Source organism: Coregonus lavaretus, assembly GCF_964263955.1.
Source record: "Coregonus lavaretus genome assembly, chromosome: 8".
Lineage (NCBI taxonomy): Eukaryota > Metazoa > Chordata > Actinopteri > Salmoniformes > Salmonidae > Coregonus > Coregonus lavaretus.
In genome coordinates this window covers 21,856,209-21,870,645 of record NC_139995.1, presented here as the reverse complement: position 1 = coordinate 21,870,645, position 14,437 = coordinate 21,856,209, and the positions used below count along the sequence as shown (strand labels likewise).

The 14,437-nt window shown below is 42.2% G+C and overlaps 1 protein-coding gene across 1 annotated transcript in view; it reads right to left on the bottom strand.

Moving 5' to 3' along the window:
- Positions 1 to 14,437, bottom strand: part of LOC311133970 (calcium-dependent secretion activator 1-like) — a gene marked incomplete at both ends in the record, with an annotated part of 131,288 nt that overhangs the window by 82,017 nt on the left and 34,834 nt on the right. Inside the window, 2 exons of the mRNA XM_084167597.1 lie at positions 2,920 to 3,252; positions 4,855 to 4,968. Of these exons, the coding sequence (XP_084023723.1) occupies positions 2,920 to 3,252; positions 4,855 to 4,968 (447 nt within the window). The remainder of the gene's footprint in view (positions 1 to 2,919; positions 3,253 to 4,854; positions 4,969 to 14,437) is intronic.

The following is a 14,437-nucleotide window of genomic DNA, read 5'->3' as shown; positions in this document are numbered from 1 at the left end:
AAGATTTTCTATTGGGTTCAGGTCTGGAGACTGGCTAGGCCACTCCAGGACCTTGAGATGCTTCTTACGGAGCCACTCCTTAGTTGCCCTGGCTGTGTGTTTCGGGTCGTTGTCATGCTGGAAGACCCAGCCACGACCCATCTTCAATGCTCTTACTGAGGGAAGGAGGTTGTTGGCCAAGATCTCGCGATACATGGCCCCATCCATCCTCCCCTCAATACGGTGCAGTCGTCCTGTCCCCTTTGCAGAAAGGCATCCCCAAAGAATGATGTTTCTACCTCCATGCTTCACGGTTGGGATGGTGTTCTTGGGGTTGTACTCATCCTTCTTCTTCCTCCAAACACGGCGAGTGGAGTTTAGACCAAAAAGCTCTATTTTTGTCTCATCAGACCACATGACCTTCTCCCATTCCTCCTCTGGATCATCCAGATGGTCATTGGCAAACTTCAGACGGGCCTGGACATGCGCTGGCTTGAGCAGGGGGACCTTGTGTGCGCTGCAGGATTTTAATCCATGACGGCGTAGTGTGTTACTAATGGTTTTCTTTGAGACTGTGGTCCCAGCTCTCTTCAGGTCATTGACCAGGTCCTGCCGTGTAGTTCTGGGCTGATCCCTCACCTTCCTCATGATCATTGATGCCCCACGAGGTGAGATCTTGCATGGAGCCCCAGACCGAGGGTGATTGACCGTCATCTTGAACTTCTTCCATTTTCTAATAATTGCGCCAACAGTTGTTGCCTTCTCACCAAGCTGCTTGCCTATTGTCCTGTAGCCCATCCCAGCCTTGTGGAGGTCTACAATTTCATCCCTGATGTCCTTACACAGGTGTCTTTTATACAGGTAACGAGTTCAAACAGGTGCAGTTAATACAGGTAATGAGTGGAGAACAGGAGGGCTTCTTAAAGAAAAACTATCAGGTCTGTGAGAGCCGGAATTCTTACTGGTTGGTAGGTGATCAAATACTTATGTCATGCAATAAAATGCAAATTAATTATTTAAAAATCATACAATGTGATTTTCTGGATTTTTGTTTTAGATTATGTCTCTCACAGTTGAAGTGTACCTATGATAAATTACAGACCTCTACATGCTTTGTAAGTAGGAAAACCTGCAAAATCGGCAGTGTATCAAATACTTGTTCTCCCCACTGTAGCTACTAGAACTAACACGTTAGTAAATCTGCTACAATCATTTAGTACAGTGTACAGTCAGCAAATTAGCAGTTACACCAGCGGGCCCCTGTAGCAATACATTTATAAAACCAAAAGCTTACCATGACTTGGAATAGGAACTGTTGGAACTTGGAACTGTTGGATAGCCAAAGCCAACTTGCTAACATAGCATCCCTTTCTGTTTGACCCAGGTGTTTGAGTAGGCAATAGCTGCATTCGATGCTAGCTAAGTCTCTCTCTCTCTCTCTCTCTCTCTCTCTCTCTCTCTCTCTCTCTCTCTCTCTCTCTCTCTCTCTCTCTCTCTCTCTCGCTCTCTCTCTCGCTCTCTCTCTCGCTCTCTCTCTCTCTCTCTCTCTCTCTCTCTCTCTCTCTCTCTCAATGTGTAGTGGGTGTTGATATTGATTGTAATTTTGTCATCAAACCTCAGCAGAGGAAAACTGAATTATATTCTTGATAAAATGAAAACAGGGCAAAGGCACAGACCTAATTCCATGTAACACACAGCAAGAACTGTGCAGATATATATGTTCGCACATCCTACAGCTCATACATTTTCACTCTTTCTGTGGAGATGGAAAATGTACATGAAAATAAACATCATTTTAGTGGAAGCCACAGCAATAGGCTTGATGAGTCTCATTCTGTGGAAGAGGCAGATACAGATAGAGCTGACAGGACTCCTTCCTGTGTCCCTGCCAGAAGATGAGTCACTAGCAGTATTAATGTTCAGGGGGTGGCCATGCCTTTTAACTGGAACCAGGGGCGTGGATGGGACACATTATTGAATTAAGCAACGGCAGAAAAGTCATTTTAATCTTGGCCTGGACTACAATAATACATAGGTCTTACGAAGAGAATAGAATGGCTAGGTCTACTCACTACATTTTTTGCATTTACAATTTAGTAATTTAGCAGACGCTCTTATCAAGAGCGACTAACAGGAGCAATTAGGGTTAAGTGCATTGCTCAAGGGCACATCTACAGATTTTTTACCTAGTCAGCTCGGGGATTCAAACCAGCAACTGGCCCAATGCTCTTAACTGCAAGGCTACCTGCCGCTCTTGGCCAGTGTCCTGTGTGTGTGGCACTTGAATGGTTCATCCTGGACAGACAAAAGCCTGTATGATGACTTAAGACATCCTGAAGGGCTCACTACACCTTCTTCCATTGAACCCAGTATGACTGGCATGTGTACCCCCTCTTTAAAGGCCACCATCATTCTATTATTCTGGCTGCCTACTTCTCAGCCCACCCTCTCAATTCAACAATGATCAATAGCTATCCATTCCATTCCATTCCCTATGATACAATTTGATTGCCGTTAGCACAGTACCTTGGTAGTCACACTCATCTATTGTTCTGCCTCCATAGTGCCCTTCACACCACCCACACTCTCTCTCCATCTCACAATGGTCATATTTTCTTTGCAGTATTCATTCCAGTCATCTTTCCTGCTTTGATTAAAGGTGTCAAAGAGTATTCAATCCCACACTAAAAGCTGTGCTTTCCTGTGACAGGTGCCTATTCATCTAATAACCCTGGAAGGTGGATGGGTTTCCCAGGGGTTTAAAGTAGAGCTGATTTCACAGCACACTTTTACCATTTCAACCCATTGGAACTTAACGAGAAGCAAGCCTCAAATCAAAGCATCAACGAGGTGTTAAAAGTTGACACTGCACCTCAAGTCACCTACCAGACCTAGAGAAAGGAGTGAAACTGAGAAATCTCCATGAAGCTCTTATCTCACCTGGCAGGCATTGTAGAGGAGCTGGTGCTCAAACTTCTTGATGCCCAGGATGGACTGGAACATCTCGTAGAGCTGGTCCTTACTGAGGATGAGCTCTGAGGCTGCACTGGCCGTCATCCGCTGCTGGTGCTTCCTGGGGTCCTCCTCTCCGCGGTAGATGGTGTCAAACTTGGCCATCCAGGAGCTGAGCACTGTCTCCTTACTTAGGCCGTCGATCTCCGGCAGGCTACGGACACGCTTCTCAATGTGCTTCTTGAAAACCTCCCGTGAGTCACTGGCCGAGCAGCCTCCACTCTGGACCATCCGGGACACACGGTCACTCTTCAGGAATATCTGTGGTCACGGTTGAGAGCAGAGAGGGGGGATTAAGCATGTGGTTTAAGCATTAAAAGGGCAGGAGTAACATACAGGAATAACATACAGTGTGGTTGTAAGGTTAGGATGAGTTCCATTTTAACTCAATTTCTAAATTGGAAATTGCCCATTATTTTCTGTGAGACGTTCTCCCCTGCATCTGCGTAAAGAAGCCCTTGTGGCAGCCTGACATGTCTTTGCTTCTGGAGGGAAGTGAAATGAAGACGCAGCTGCAGAAGAGGGTATCTGAAGTACTGTTTCTCTCTTTGAGGATTTGCTGCAGCTTGGTCCTTCTGTCTTCATGATGAAGATGCAGAGGAAAATAAATGATTGTAGTTTAAATTCAATCTGGTATTGTTGTGCTTATCTGTTCAATCCCAAGCTGCACATTTATTTTTCCACAATTCCCACAAAGCAATTTTCCATGCCAAGGGGTGTGGGTTAGAGAAAAAGAAAGACAGAGAGAGAGGGACCCATATGTCTGGCTGACTCAGATGTTGGCCCTCTCAATACCATGCAGCCTCCTTATGGCTCACAGTGACAGGCTCCATGTTCCCAATCAGTGCCTAACGCAGGGTGAAGACTGAGGGCCATTGCCTCTGAGCCTGGATGGACACACAGATACACAGACATTTATCACCCTCTGTCTGGTATCAGCTTTGGGCACTTGCGACTTGTTCTGCAACAGCAGCAGTGCTCTCAGTGGGCCAAAAAGAAGGGAACATTGCACAAATGGGAGTGTTGAAGATAGAACTGCTGATATAGACAATATAACTGAAATGTTGGCTAGAAATTTAAAATGTTCATGTTGCTTAATCCTAAATTCTGCCAACAAAGAGCACCCCAGGTGTCCCTCCAGGCTCTAGAGCAGGTGGGGATGTGGGGAGTGTGTAACCATCCAGAACAAAGTCAGTAAGAGCATTGGGCTTTAATTGAATTGGAAAACCGGCTTTAGCTGGGCGTTGAGTAATGAAGCATTTCAATTCACTAATTTGGGCTTATTGAAGTGCTATATTGAAGTGCGCACTCACTTTTCTCATCTCCTTTCCTCTAACTTTTTGGAAGCTTTGAGATACAGTGTTCCGAACCTCGTTCTTCTGTGATTTCAGAGTTGTCAAGGCAGACACATTGAATGGGATGGATAGTCATACTCAAAGCTACTTTTTTGGAGCACAGGATGTCGATGGATTCAGCTTAGCACCTCACATAGCCTCTGTCTGGACTATTAATATTTTACAGGCCTATTTTGGGAAGTCCAATTCATTTGAATCTGTCAGATGCAGGAGGAAAACATTAATAAGACTGCCTGAGGGAAGCAGCCTGTCTGTGTGTTCCACATCATTTACCAGACCAAAGGTGAGTCATCCAGACGATTTGGTTAGTCTGCAGAGGACTATTTAAAACTGCAGAATAATCATTGGTGAATACAAATCAACAGATAACACAACCCAAACACAAACTTACTCCTGCAGAGACCCACAAACACACACACGCGTGCACTCGCACACAAACACACACACACACACACACACACACACACACACACACACACACACACACACACAGAGAGTAGGGCCTCACATCATAGTAGCTCTGGACTGCATTGATGAAGGCCTCGTCTGCCACTATCTGGGTGTCACCACTGAGGAAGGCCTGGAAACGCTCCTTCACTGTCTGTAGCTGCTGCTTACTGATCTGAGAGAGGAGACAGACAGACAGACAGACAGAGACAGACAATATAGAGGGAAACACAACAGAGTAGTAGGAATCATTTTAACATTAAGTTAGCTCATAGGTTTCATATTACTTTACTTCAAACATTCATTGTCACAGTCTCCTTATAAAATGAATAAGTTTATATCAATTTTGAATATACAGTAAATTAACTTTTAATTGTCTTTCTCCACTTAACACAACTCCTCTTTTTGGATCCTCTTTGCATGCATAGATCTTTCTTTTTCAGTGCTAAATTGAAACATGGCCTCCCGTTTAAAAACGTGTTTTCTTCTAACATCCTCAACACACAAATAATTTAACTGCCCTGCGCTACCCCAGTCCCAGCACTCATATCTCAGTCCTCCCACTACCAATTACACATTTCCTGCTTCCATTTCATGCCCTTTTTAACATCCGGGTCATTCCACCAATTCGGTGCCTTTTAAGATGTGCAACTTGGTGAGATATTTTTTTCGATTTTACCAAATTTTAACATTCTGTCATAAAGGGCACATGTGCAACTTAATAAAAAACAAGTTTTTCCATCCCAAGAGGTTACGTAACATTAAAAAAAACTATAGTAAGTGCCTATTAAGTGCCAAATAAAGTAACAGGGTTGACGATTTCATCTTAAATCAGCCAAACATCCCCTTGTGACAGTGGAAATGGAAGCCTTTTTTTTTTTTTTTTTTTACATTTCTAGTCTGTCTAACAGGGTTGATGTGTTATGCTCGATCCGCTCAGTTTTCTACCACAAAACATCAGAATATTGCCAAAAAGAGTAGAACCAGCTCACCTGCTTTTACACTATTAGATGTTTCTTTAAAAAAAAATTGGGGAAGGAATAGTTTCACCACGTTAAAACGAGATTTCAGTTCACTTAACATGGTTGACCTTAAAATAAGGGACAGGTAGTTTTTTTAACCTTAAAAGGAATCACTAATAACATAAATCAGCGATTGAAAAAGTACCCAATTGTCATACTTGGGTAAAAGCAAAGATACCTTAATAGAAAATGACTGAAGTAAAAGTGAAAGTCACCCAGTAAAATACTACTTGAGTAAGAGTATAAAAGTATTTGCTTTTAAATATACTTAATTATTGAAAGTAAGTGTAATTGTTAAAATATCCTTAAGTACCAAAAGTAAAAGTATAAATCATTTCAAATTCCTTATATTAGGCAAACCAGACGGCACCAATTGTTTTTTTCGGATAGCCAGAGGCACACTCCAACACATCATTTACAAACGAAGCATGTGTCTTTAGTGAGTCATTCAGATCAGAGGCAGTAAGGATGACCAGGGATGTTCTCTTGATAAGTGCGTGAATTGGACCATTTTCCTGTCCTGCTAAGCATTCAAAATGTAACGAGTATTTTTGGGTGTCAGGGAAAATGTATGGAGTAAAAAGTACATTATTTTCTTTAGGAATGTAGTAAAGTAAAAGCAAAAGTTGTCAAAAATATAAATAGTCAAGTAAAGTACAGATACCCCCCCCCAAATACTTAAGTAGTACTTTCAAGTATTTTTTGTTAAGTACTTTACACCACTGCATTAAATAAATCATAATCTTCAGAAATGTATTTGTCAAAGCAACAAAATAACTAGGGCTTTACAATGATGGTAAAAACTTGGGAGACATTTTGGAGTTAAAATCTTCCTGCGTCATAGGATTTCAAAATGCAGAATGTTGCCACCTTCACAAGTCTTTATTCATTTTAAAAAATCTGATTTATTGAATTCTCCATGTGGTCTATATTGAAGGGCACTGCATTGAACAGGCTTTTAAAATGCAACATTGATGCACAATTTCTACTTGAAATATCAAATGGATGCAAAGGGTACTCATTTCGTGGAACGACCCATCCACATTTGTATTTGCAAACTTCACAGAGCTTTTAAGACAAAAAAATGCTACCTTAATTCTGGTTTACAGCCCTCGCCAACATTTAAAGAACTGGGGTCTCTCAACTGACAAAGATTTTTTGCATAATAATGTATTAGTGGTGCAATCGCTGTATGGCAAAACCCCATTATCACTGGCAGATAGATGCACTGTGTTACCCTTGCCACACGGCAACAGGACTAATATATAGACTATAAATAAATGATTGGGTATTAAAGATGTTCAAATATAGATAGGAAATGAGTTTGGACTTACGTTGCCACAGTAATACTGCACGAGTCACTTGTGCAAATGTACACCTAGAGGCCAGTTTATTAGGTACACCACCCAGTTCACGAAAATGGTTCACTCCCACAGACAGACAGTGAGTCATGTGAACGTGGCTTGCTATATAAAGCAGGTAGACAGGCATAGAGGTATTCAGTTACTGTTAGATTGAACGTTAGAATGGGCAAAACGAGTGACTTAAGTGACTTTGAGCGTGGTATGATCGTCGGTGCCAGGCGGGCCTCCTGAGCTTTTGACGCACGACAGTGTCTAGGGTTTACCGAGAAGGGTGCGACAAACAAAAAACATCCAGTCAGCGGCAGTAAGTGGGCGAAAACAGCTCATTGATGAAAGGTCAAAGGAGAATGGCAAGAATCGTGCAAGCTAACAGGCAGGCCACAAACAGGCAAATAACGGTGAAGTACAACAGCGGTGTGCAGAATGGCATCTTGGAACGCACAACTCGACGTCCTTGTAACGGATGGGCTACTGAAGCAGACAAACACACCGGGTTCCACTCCTATTGGCTAAAAACAAGAAGAAGCGGCTACAGTGGGCACGTGATCACCAACACTGGACAATTGAGGAGTGGAAAAACATTGCCTGGTCCGACAAATCCCGGTTCCTGTTGCGCCATGCTGATGGCAGTCAGGATTTGGCGTAAGGAGCATGAGTCCATGGCCCCATCCTGCCTGGTGTCAACGATACAGGCCGGTGGTGGTGGTGTAACGGTGTGGGGAATGTTTTCCCGGCACACGTTAGGTCCTTCGATACCAATTGAGCAACGTTTCCATACCCCAAAGAATTCAGGCTGTTCTGGAGGCAAATGGGGGTCCGACCCGGTACTAGATGGGTGTACCTAATAAACTGTCTCCTCTCCCGCCCAAGCTAAACACACAGGCTGGTAGGAGCAGAGATAGACAAGAGAGCAGGTCTAACTGGGAGGATAGAGAAAGTGATGCAGCATAGATGAGGTGACACGAGACAGTACAGCCATAATGAAACTTTTATGGAGAGTGCAGAACAAGGTCCTATCTATGAATGTGATGTTGGCTGGGGATGATCACCCAAATGGCGTCTGATAAATGGAAGCACTTGTTTTACAATAACCCGCTGGTCCATCAATTTATCAAAGTCTTTATCACACACTCGCAACATGTCATTTTGGCAAGGAACAAGATACTGTTCTTAATTCAAATGTATTATCAATGCTCCCTTCATGAGGTCTCTCTCTTTTGTCCTTTACACAAGACAAACAAGCAGGCAATAAGTAGAGCAGTGTGACCCCGCCCCGATCAGAAAAAATGAGGGAGCAGTGTGTCTCGGTTTCTCTTCTGTCTCTAACACTAATGTCTAAAGCCACGCCCACCAACCCACCCCTGGACCTCCTCCACCATCTGTCCCCTCCCAGCGCTGCCCCAAGTTACTTTTACCGTGGTCACCATGTCACAGGCAACTCCAGGAAGCCATGTAGTGATTACCCTTAATGGGGTCAAGGTTCAGAGTTCAACGTGACCTTTCCACTACCAGCCACTCTGCCGAGGGCTATACTGAAACCCTGATATCAGGGTAATGATTATAGCACAGATTATAGCTATGGAATGACAAACATTCAGCTGTATCTGTACAGTAGCCATCCTAATTTATCTATCATCCAAGATGTAGAGAATCTCAACAGTTTTCTGAGATCTAGTGAGCTCTTCTCACACACTCCAAATAAAACCTATTATCATTATGAGTTCAGTTTTAGATAAGAACGTAGTAATGTCATGTAATTTATCAAATGAGGTATTTTGTTTTACTACAATGTAAAAACAATTTAAACTGAGCCATGTTGGTTTAAAAAGCTGACTCTTCCGAATGAAAATTAATCAGAATGGGTTAAAGTTAGCTCATATAAATATATGTAGGCTCAGAAACAAAGTTAATGAGATTTGTAATTTGCTAATCTTAGATAATATTAATATAATAGCAATTTCTGAGACTTACTTAGACAGCACCTTCAATGATACAGCAGTAGGAATATTAAGATATAACATCTACAGAAAAGACAGGAATGTCTACAGGGAAGGTGTTACTGTATATATTCAGAGTCATATTCCTGTAAATGTCAGAGAGGATCTCATGACAATGAAGTGGATGCCGTCTACCACAGCGCCCTTCACTTTATCACAGGTGATAGTTTTAATACTCACCACTGCATCCTGTATCAAAAGGTTGGCTGGTCCTCATTAAAGTCCCGTAGATCACTTCATTACTCCCTTTTTGTTTACAAAGCTTTACTACACAAGCTACCAACTTACATAACTTTGTTGCTAAAGTATAAAAGAATGAGCTACCAAACCCGCTCGCAGGGTTGGTTGACTCTTGAAGTCCCTCTGGTCTCCACCAATTTTGGTAAATCCTCCTTTAGTTTTAGTGCCCCCCATTGTTGGAATAACCTGCAAAATTACTTGCGTCTTGATTCTCTGGTGCCGCTAGGGCAGTTTAGGACCCTTTGTTGGCTCTAACAGTCGACCAATCAGTTTGCTGCCTGTTCTTAGTAAACTGATGGAGAAAATTGTGTTTGAACCAATACAATGCTATTTTTCAAAGAACAAGTTAACTTCTGACTTTCAGCATGCACTCAACTTGTACTGCACTGACTCAGATGACTGATGATTGACTAAAATACATGGATAATAAGATGATAGTTGGAGCTGTATTGTTAGATTTCAGTGTAGCCTTTGATGTTACTGATCATTATTTGTTATTGAAAAAACCCACTTGATATGGCTATATTTCACCTGCCATCAAATGGTTGGAGAGTTACTTATCCAATAGAACCCAGAGAGTGTTCTTCAATGGAAGCTTCTCTAACATCAGATATGTACAGTGTGGTATCCCTCAGGGCAGTTGCCTTGGGCTGTTACACTTCTCTATTTTTACAAATTATTTGTCACTTGTCTTAAAATAAGCTAATATGACTATGTATGCTGATGATTTCACACTCTACACATCAGCACCTACAACCAGTGAGCTCACTGAAACTCTTAGCAAGGTGTTACAGTCAGTGTCAGAATGGGTAATTAACAATAAACTGGTCTTAACTTAAATACATCTAAAACAAAAGCATTCTCTTAGAACAAAACCTAAACTGGAGTTGTACTTTGTCATGTATTTGTACATGTTATGTGGACCCCAGGAAGAGTAGTTGCTGCATGTGCAGTAGCTAATGGGGATCCTAATAAACTAAACATCCATTATCAGCTGTAGATCCTCACCCTGCCCAACCCCATTCACCTCTCTGCCAAGTACTGATAAATAGCCCATGTTTGGGTGAGAGAGATGTCTCAGCAGACCAGCTGGGCCACAGGGTTAAATGAACTATATTACCACAGACTCTCCTAAAACAATACACAATCAAAGAAGGTTTGACCAAAGCAGCACAACAGAGAACTTCACAATACCTCATCAACCCATCCATCCATCCTGGAACACCCTCTCTTCCTCTCACACCTCTAACCTGTCCTCATCCCTCTACTCTATCCTCCACTTACACTCTGGTGTGAGTGAATGGAGGATGATCAGTAGCCATTAGTTTTATAGACCCAGTATGAGGCCACAGTAAAGACCAGATATTGGTAGTACTGCTTCAGTTGATCCTGTTAGGCAGCTGTATACTGTCCTTTCACCTCATTCTCTCTACCTATTTGCACCTGACTGTTAGTTAAACTGTCTGTAGCACCAGTAATACCAAAAAAATGCTTAATCCACTCTAGCTCTGCTCTGCTCTCAACATACCAAGGAGAGCTGGCGGCTAAGCCACAACTCTGTACACCAGAAAATAGCAATACTTACACACTGACAATAAAATAAGCACATTACACATCTATACCCTGATAAAGCACAGCCCCCCATGCCGATGTGTGAAACATGTTGAGAGGCAGTAAACAATATGCCCACCATATTACACTTGTTTAAGGAAAAGGCAGACACACATACATATGTAACACGACTGCTGCTACGCGAATAATCTATAGTCCAGCTACTAAATTCTAGCAATCATCCACTCCATTGAGAGGAATCAGGGGAAATATGTACTGCCAGGCCTGGGGGCTGGGGTAGGGGCAGATGTGCACTCGGATTTAGGAGTTGACGTGATATAGTTGCTACAGTATGTACAAACACACTTTAATAAATCCTTGACTACTGACTCCAAACCCCACAGATTTGAGAGGACTGGATTTGGCAGAATCTGAGCACAAGTCTTTTCTCCATTTCGCCTTCACCTATGTAGTGCTTTCAGATCTGGGTTTACTATGGTAATTGTGGGTGTATTTGGAACATAGGCAATTGTGACCCTCCTGGTTCAAGTGTACACTACAGAGATAACATGTCATTGTTTCCTCTTAGAGAAATCTCACTCACTCGTAACAAGGGTGGGTGAGACTAGGCGCTATAATGGTCTGTGTGTATACAGTTTCCATACTGTACGGTCCGTCTCAAGAGTGAATTCCCGCAGGAATCTTATGTGCCTAATGAAGCACTGAATTGGTTTACATTAGAATCCATCAACCATGGGCCTAGATTTACTAAACGCTTGCACCTGTGCAATGTTCACTACCCCCATTTTCAGAGTGGAGTAAAAGACAAAATGAAGCTAAAGGCAATGAACAGTCTTTATTACTTTATTTAAGTCGGTGTCCTCTAATTAAATTAACTGCCAAGTCAGTACAAGAAATCAGGCACATGCTTGTGTGTAAATATTTGTCATATTTCTAAGATTGGCACTTTGTACAATCTTAGGATTGATTGGTTTGTACATCCCGGATGCGAAAGAAAATATAATCATAGAGATATTGTGCATATATACAGTTGGAGTCATTAAAACTTGTTTTTCAACCACTCCACAAAATATCTTGTTAACAAACTATAGTTTTGGCAAGTCGGTTAGGACATCTACTTTGTGCATGACACAAGTAATTTTTCCATCAATTGTTTACAGACAGATTATTTCACTTATAATTCACTGTATCACAATTCCAGTGGGTCAGAAGTTTACATACACTAAGTTGACGGTGCCTTTAAACAGCTTGGAAAATTCCAGAAAATGATGTCATGGCTTTAGAAGCTTCTGATAGGCTAATTGACTTCATTTGAGTCAATTGGAGGTGTACCTATGGATGTACTTCAAGGCCTACCTTCAAACTCAGTGCCTGTTTGCTTGACATCATGGGAAAATCAAAAGAAATCAGCCAAGACCTCAGAAAAAAATGTGTAGACCTCCACAAGTCTGGTTCATCCTTGGAAGCAATTTCCAAACGCCTGAAGGTACCACATTCATCTGTACAAACAATAGTACAAGTATAAGTATAAACACCATGGGACCACGCAGCCGTCATACCGCTCAGGAAGGAGACGCGTTCTGTCTCCTAGAGATGAACGTACTTTGGTGCCAAAAGTGCAAATCAATCCCAGAACAACAGCAAAGGACCTTGTGAAGATGCTGGAGGAAACAGGTACAAAAGTATCTATATCCACAGTAAAACGAGTCCTATATCGACATAACCTGAAAGGCCACTCAGCAAGGAAGAAGCCACTGCTCCAAAAAAAGCCAGACTACGGTTTGCAACTGCACATGAGGACAAAGATCATACTTTTTTGAGAAATGTCCTCTGGTCTGATGAAACAGAAACAGAACTGTTTGCCCATAATGACCATCGTTATGTTTGGAGGAAAAAGGGGGTTGCTTGCAAGCCGAAGAACACCATCCCAACCGTGAAGCACGGGGTGGCAGCATCATGCTGTGGGGGTGCTTGCTGCAGGAGGGACTGGTGCACTTCACAAAATAGATGGCATCATGAGGAAGGAAAATTATGTGGATATATTGAAGCAACATCTCAAGACATCAGTCAGGAAGTTAAAGCTTGGTCGCAAATGGGTCTTCCAAATGGACAATGACCCCAAGCATACATCCAAAGTTGTGGCAAAATGGCTTAAGGACAACAAAGTCAAGGTATTGGAGTGGCCATCACAAAGCCCTGACCTCAATCCTATAGAAAATGTGTGGGCAGAACTGAAGAAGCGTGTGCGAGCAAGGAGGCCTACAAACCTGACTCAGTTACACCAGCTCTGTCAGGAGGAATGAGCCAAAATTCACCCAACTTATTGTGGGAAGCTTGTGGAAGGCTAACCGAAACGTTTGACCCAAGTTAAACAATTTAAAGGCAATGCTACCAAATACTAATTGAGTGTATGTAAACTTCTGACCCACTGGGAATGTGATGAAAGAAATAAAACATTCTCTCTACTAATAGTCTGACATTTAACATTCTTAAAATAAAGTGGTGATCCTAACTGACCTAAGACAGGGAATTTTTACTAGGATTAAATATCAGGAATTGTGAAAAACTGAGTTTAAATATATTTGGCTAAGGTGTATGTAAACTTCCGACTTCAACTGTAAATAGATGGGTGTGTCTGTGTAATATTCTCTTCCTCCTAAGACAGCGAGGAAAAGCCCTTAGGGTTCTCTAAAGATGCCTGTCAGACTGAGAGGCCGGCCAGCCATGGCAGCACTCTAGAAACTACACACACCAACACACTAATAACAGGGAATTACTAAGGAAAAGGTCAGTGTTCTGACTGGGGTTGGGCACACTGTGTCAGTTTTTACACCTGCCTCTTCTGCCAGCCTTTTATTGATGAACAGACACAGAGCAAACAGGCACACTCCAAACATTAGATGACCAGGAAGAGAGCACTCCATATTCCAATCCCTTGGGTACAGCATTACAGTATATATGTGCATGAGATCATGTTGCTATTTGACATTTGACGCTGTATTCTCCCATTAGATTAACAGCAAAGTCATAATTCTGGATATCTTTTACATAATGCAATAAATACATTTAGTCATCTCGCTTCCCACAGTGTATAAGCAGCACAGACAGTTTAGACAGTGTTCCACTTACAAATAGACACCAGTGGTTCAACAAGGCAACTTAGTCTCTTCTCATTACCTCAAGTCCTCTCCCATGTTTTACTGTCCACTACAATCCCTTCATAGAGCAGCACCATTGGCCCTAAGCCCCCAAGCCAGTAAACATCAGGCTGAGGGTTTATGTAATGTACCACTTTAATGGCATGAATCTAATCATCTCTGGCACAGGATGGAATATTCCCTTGAAATATTGTTTTACTGAGCCAGCTGGCCACAACCAGCACTGACTCCTGAAAAGGCTCTTTACAGGTTCACGGAGCAAATATAACATTGTGTGTGTGTATAGTACAA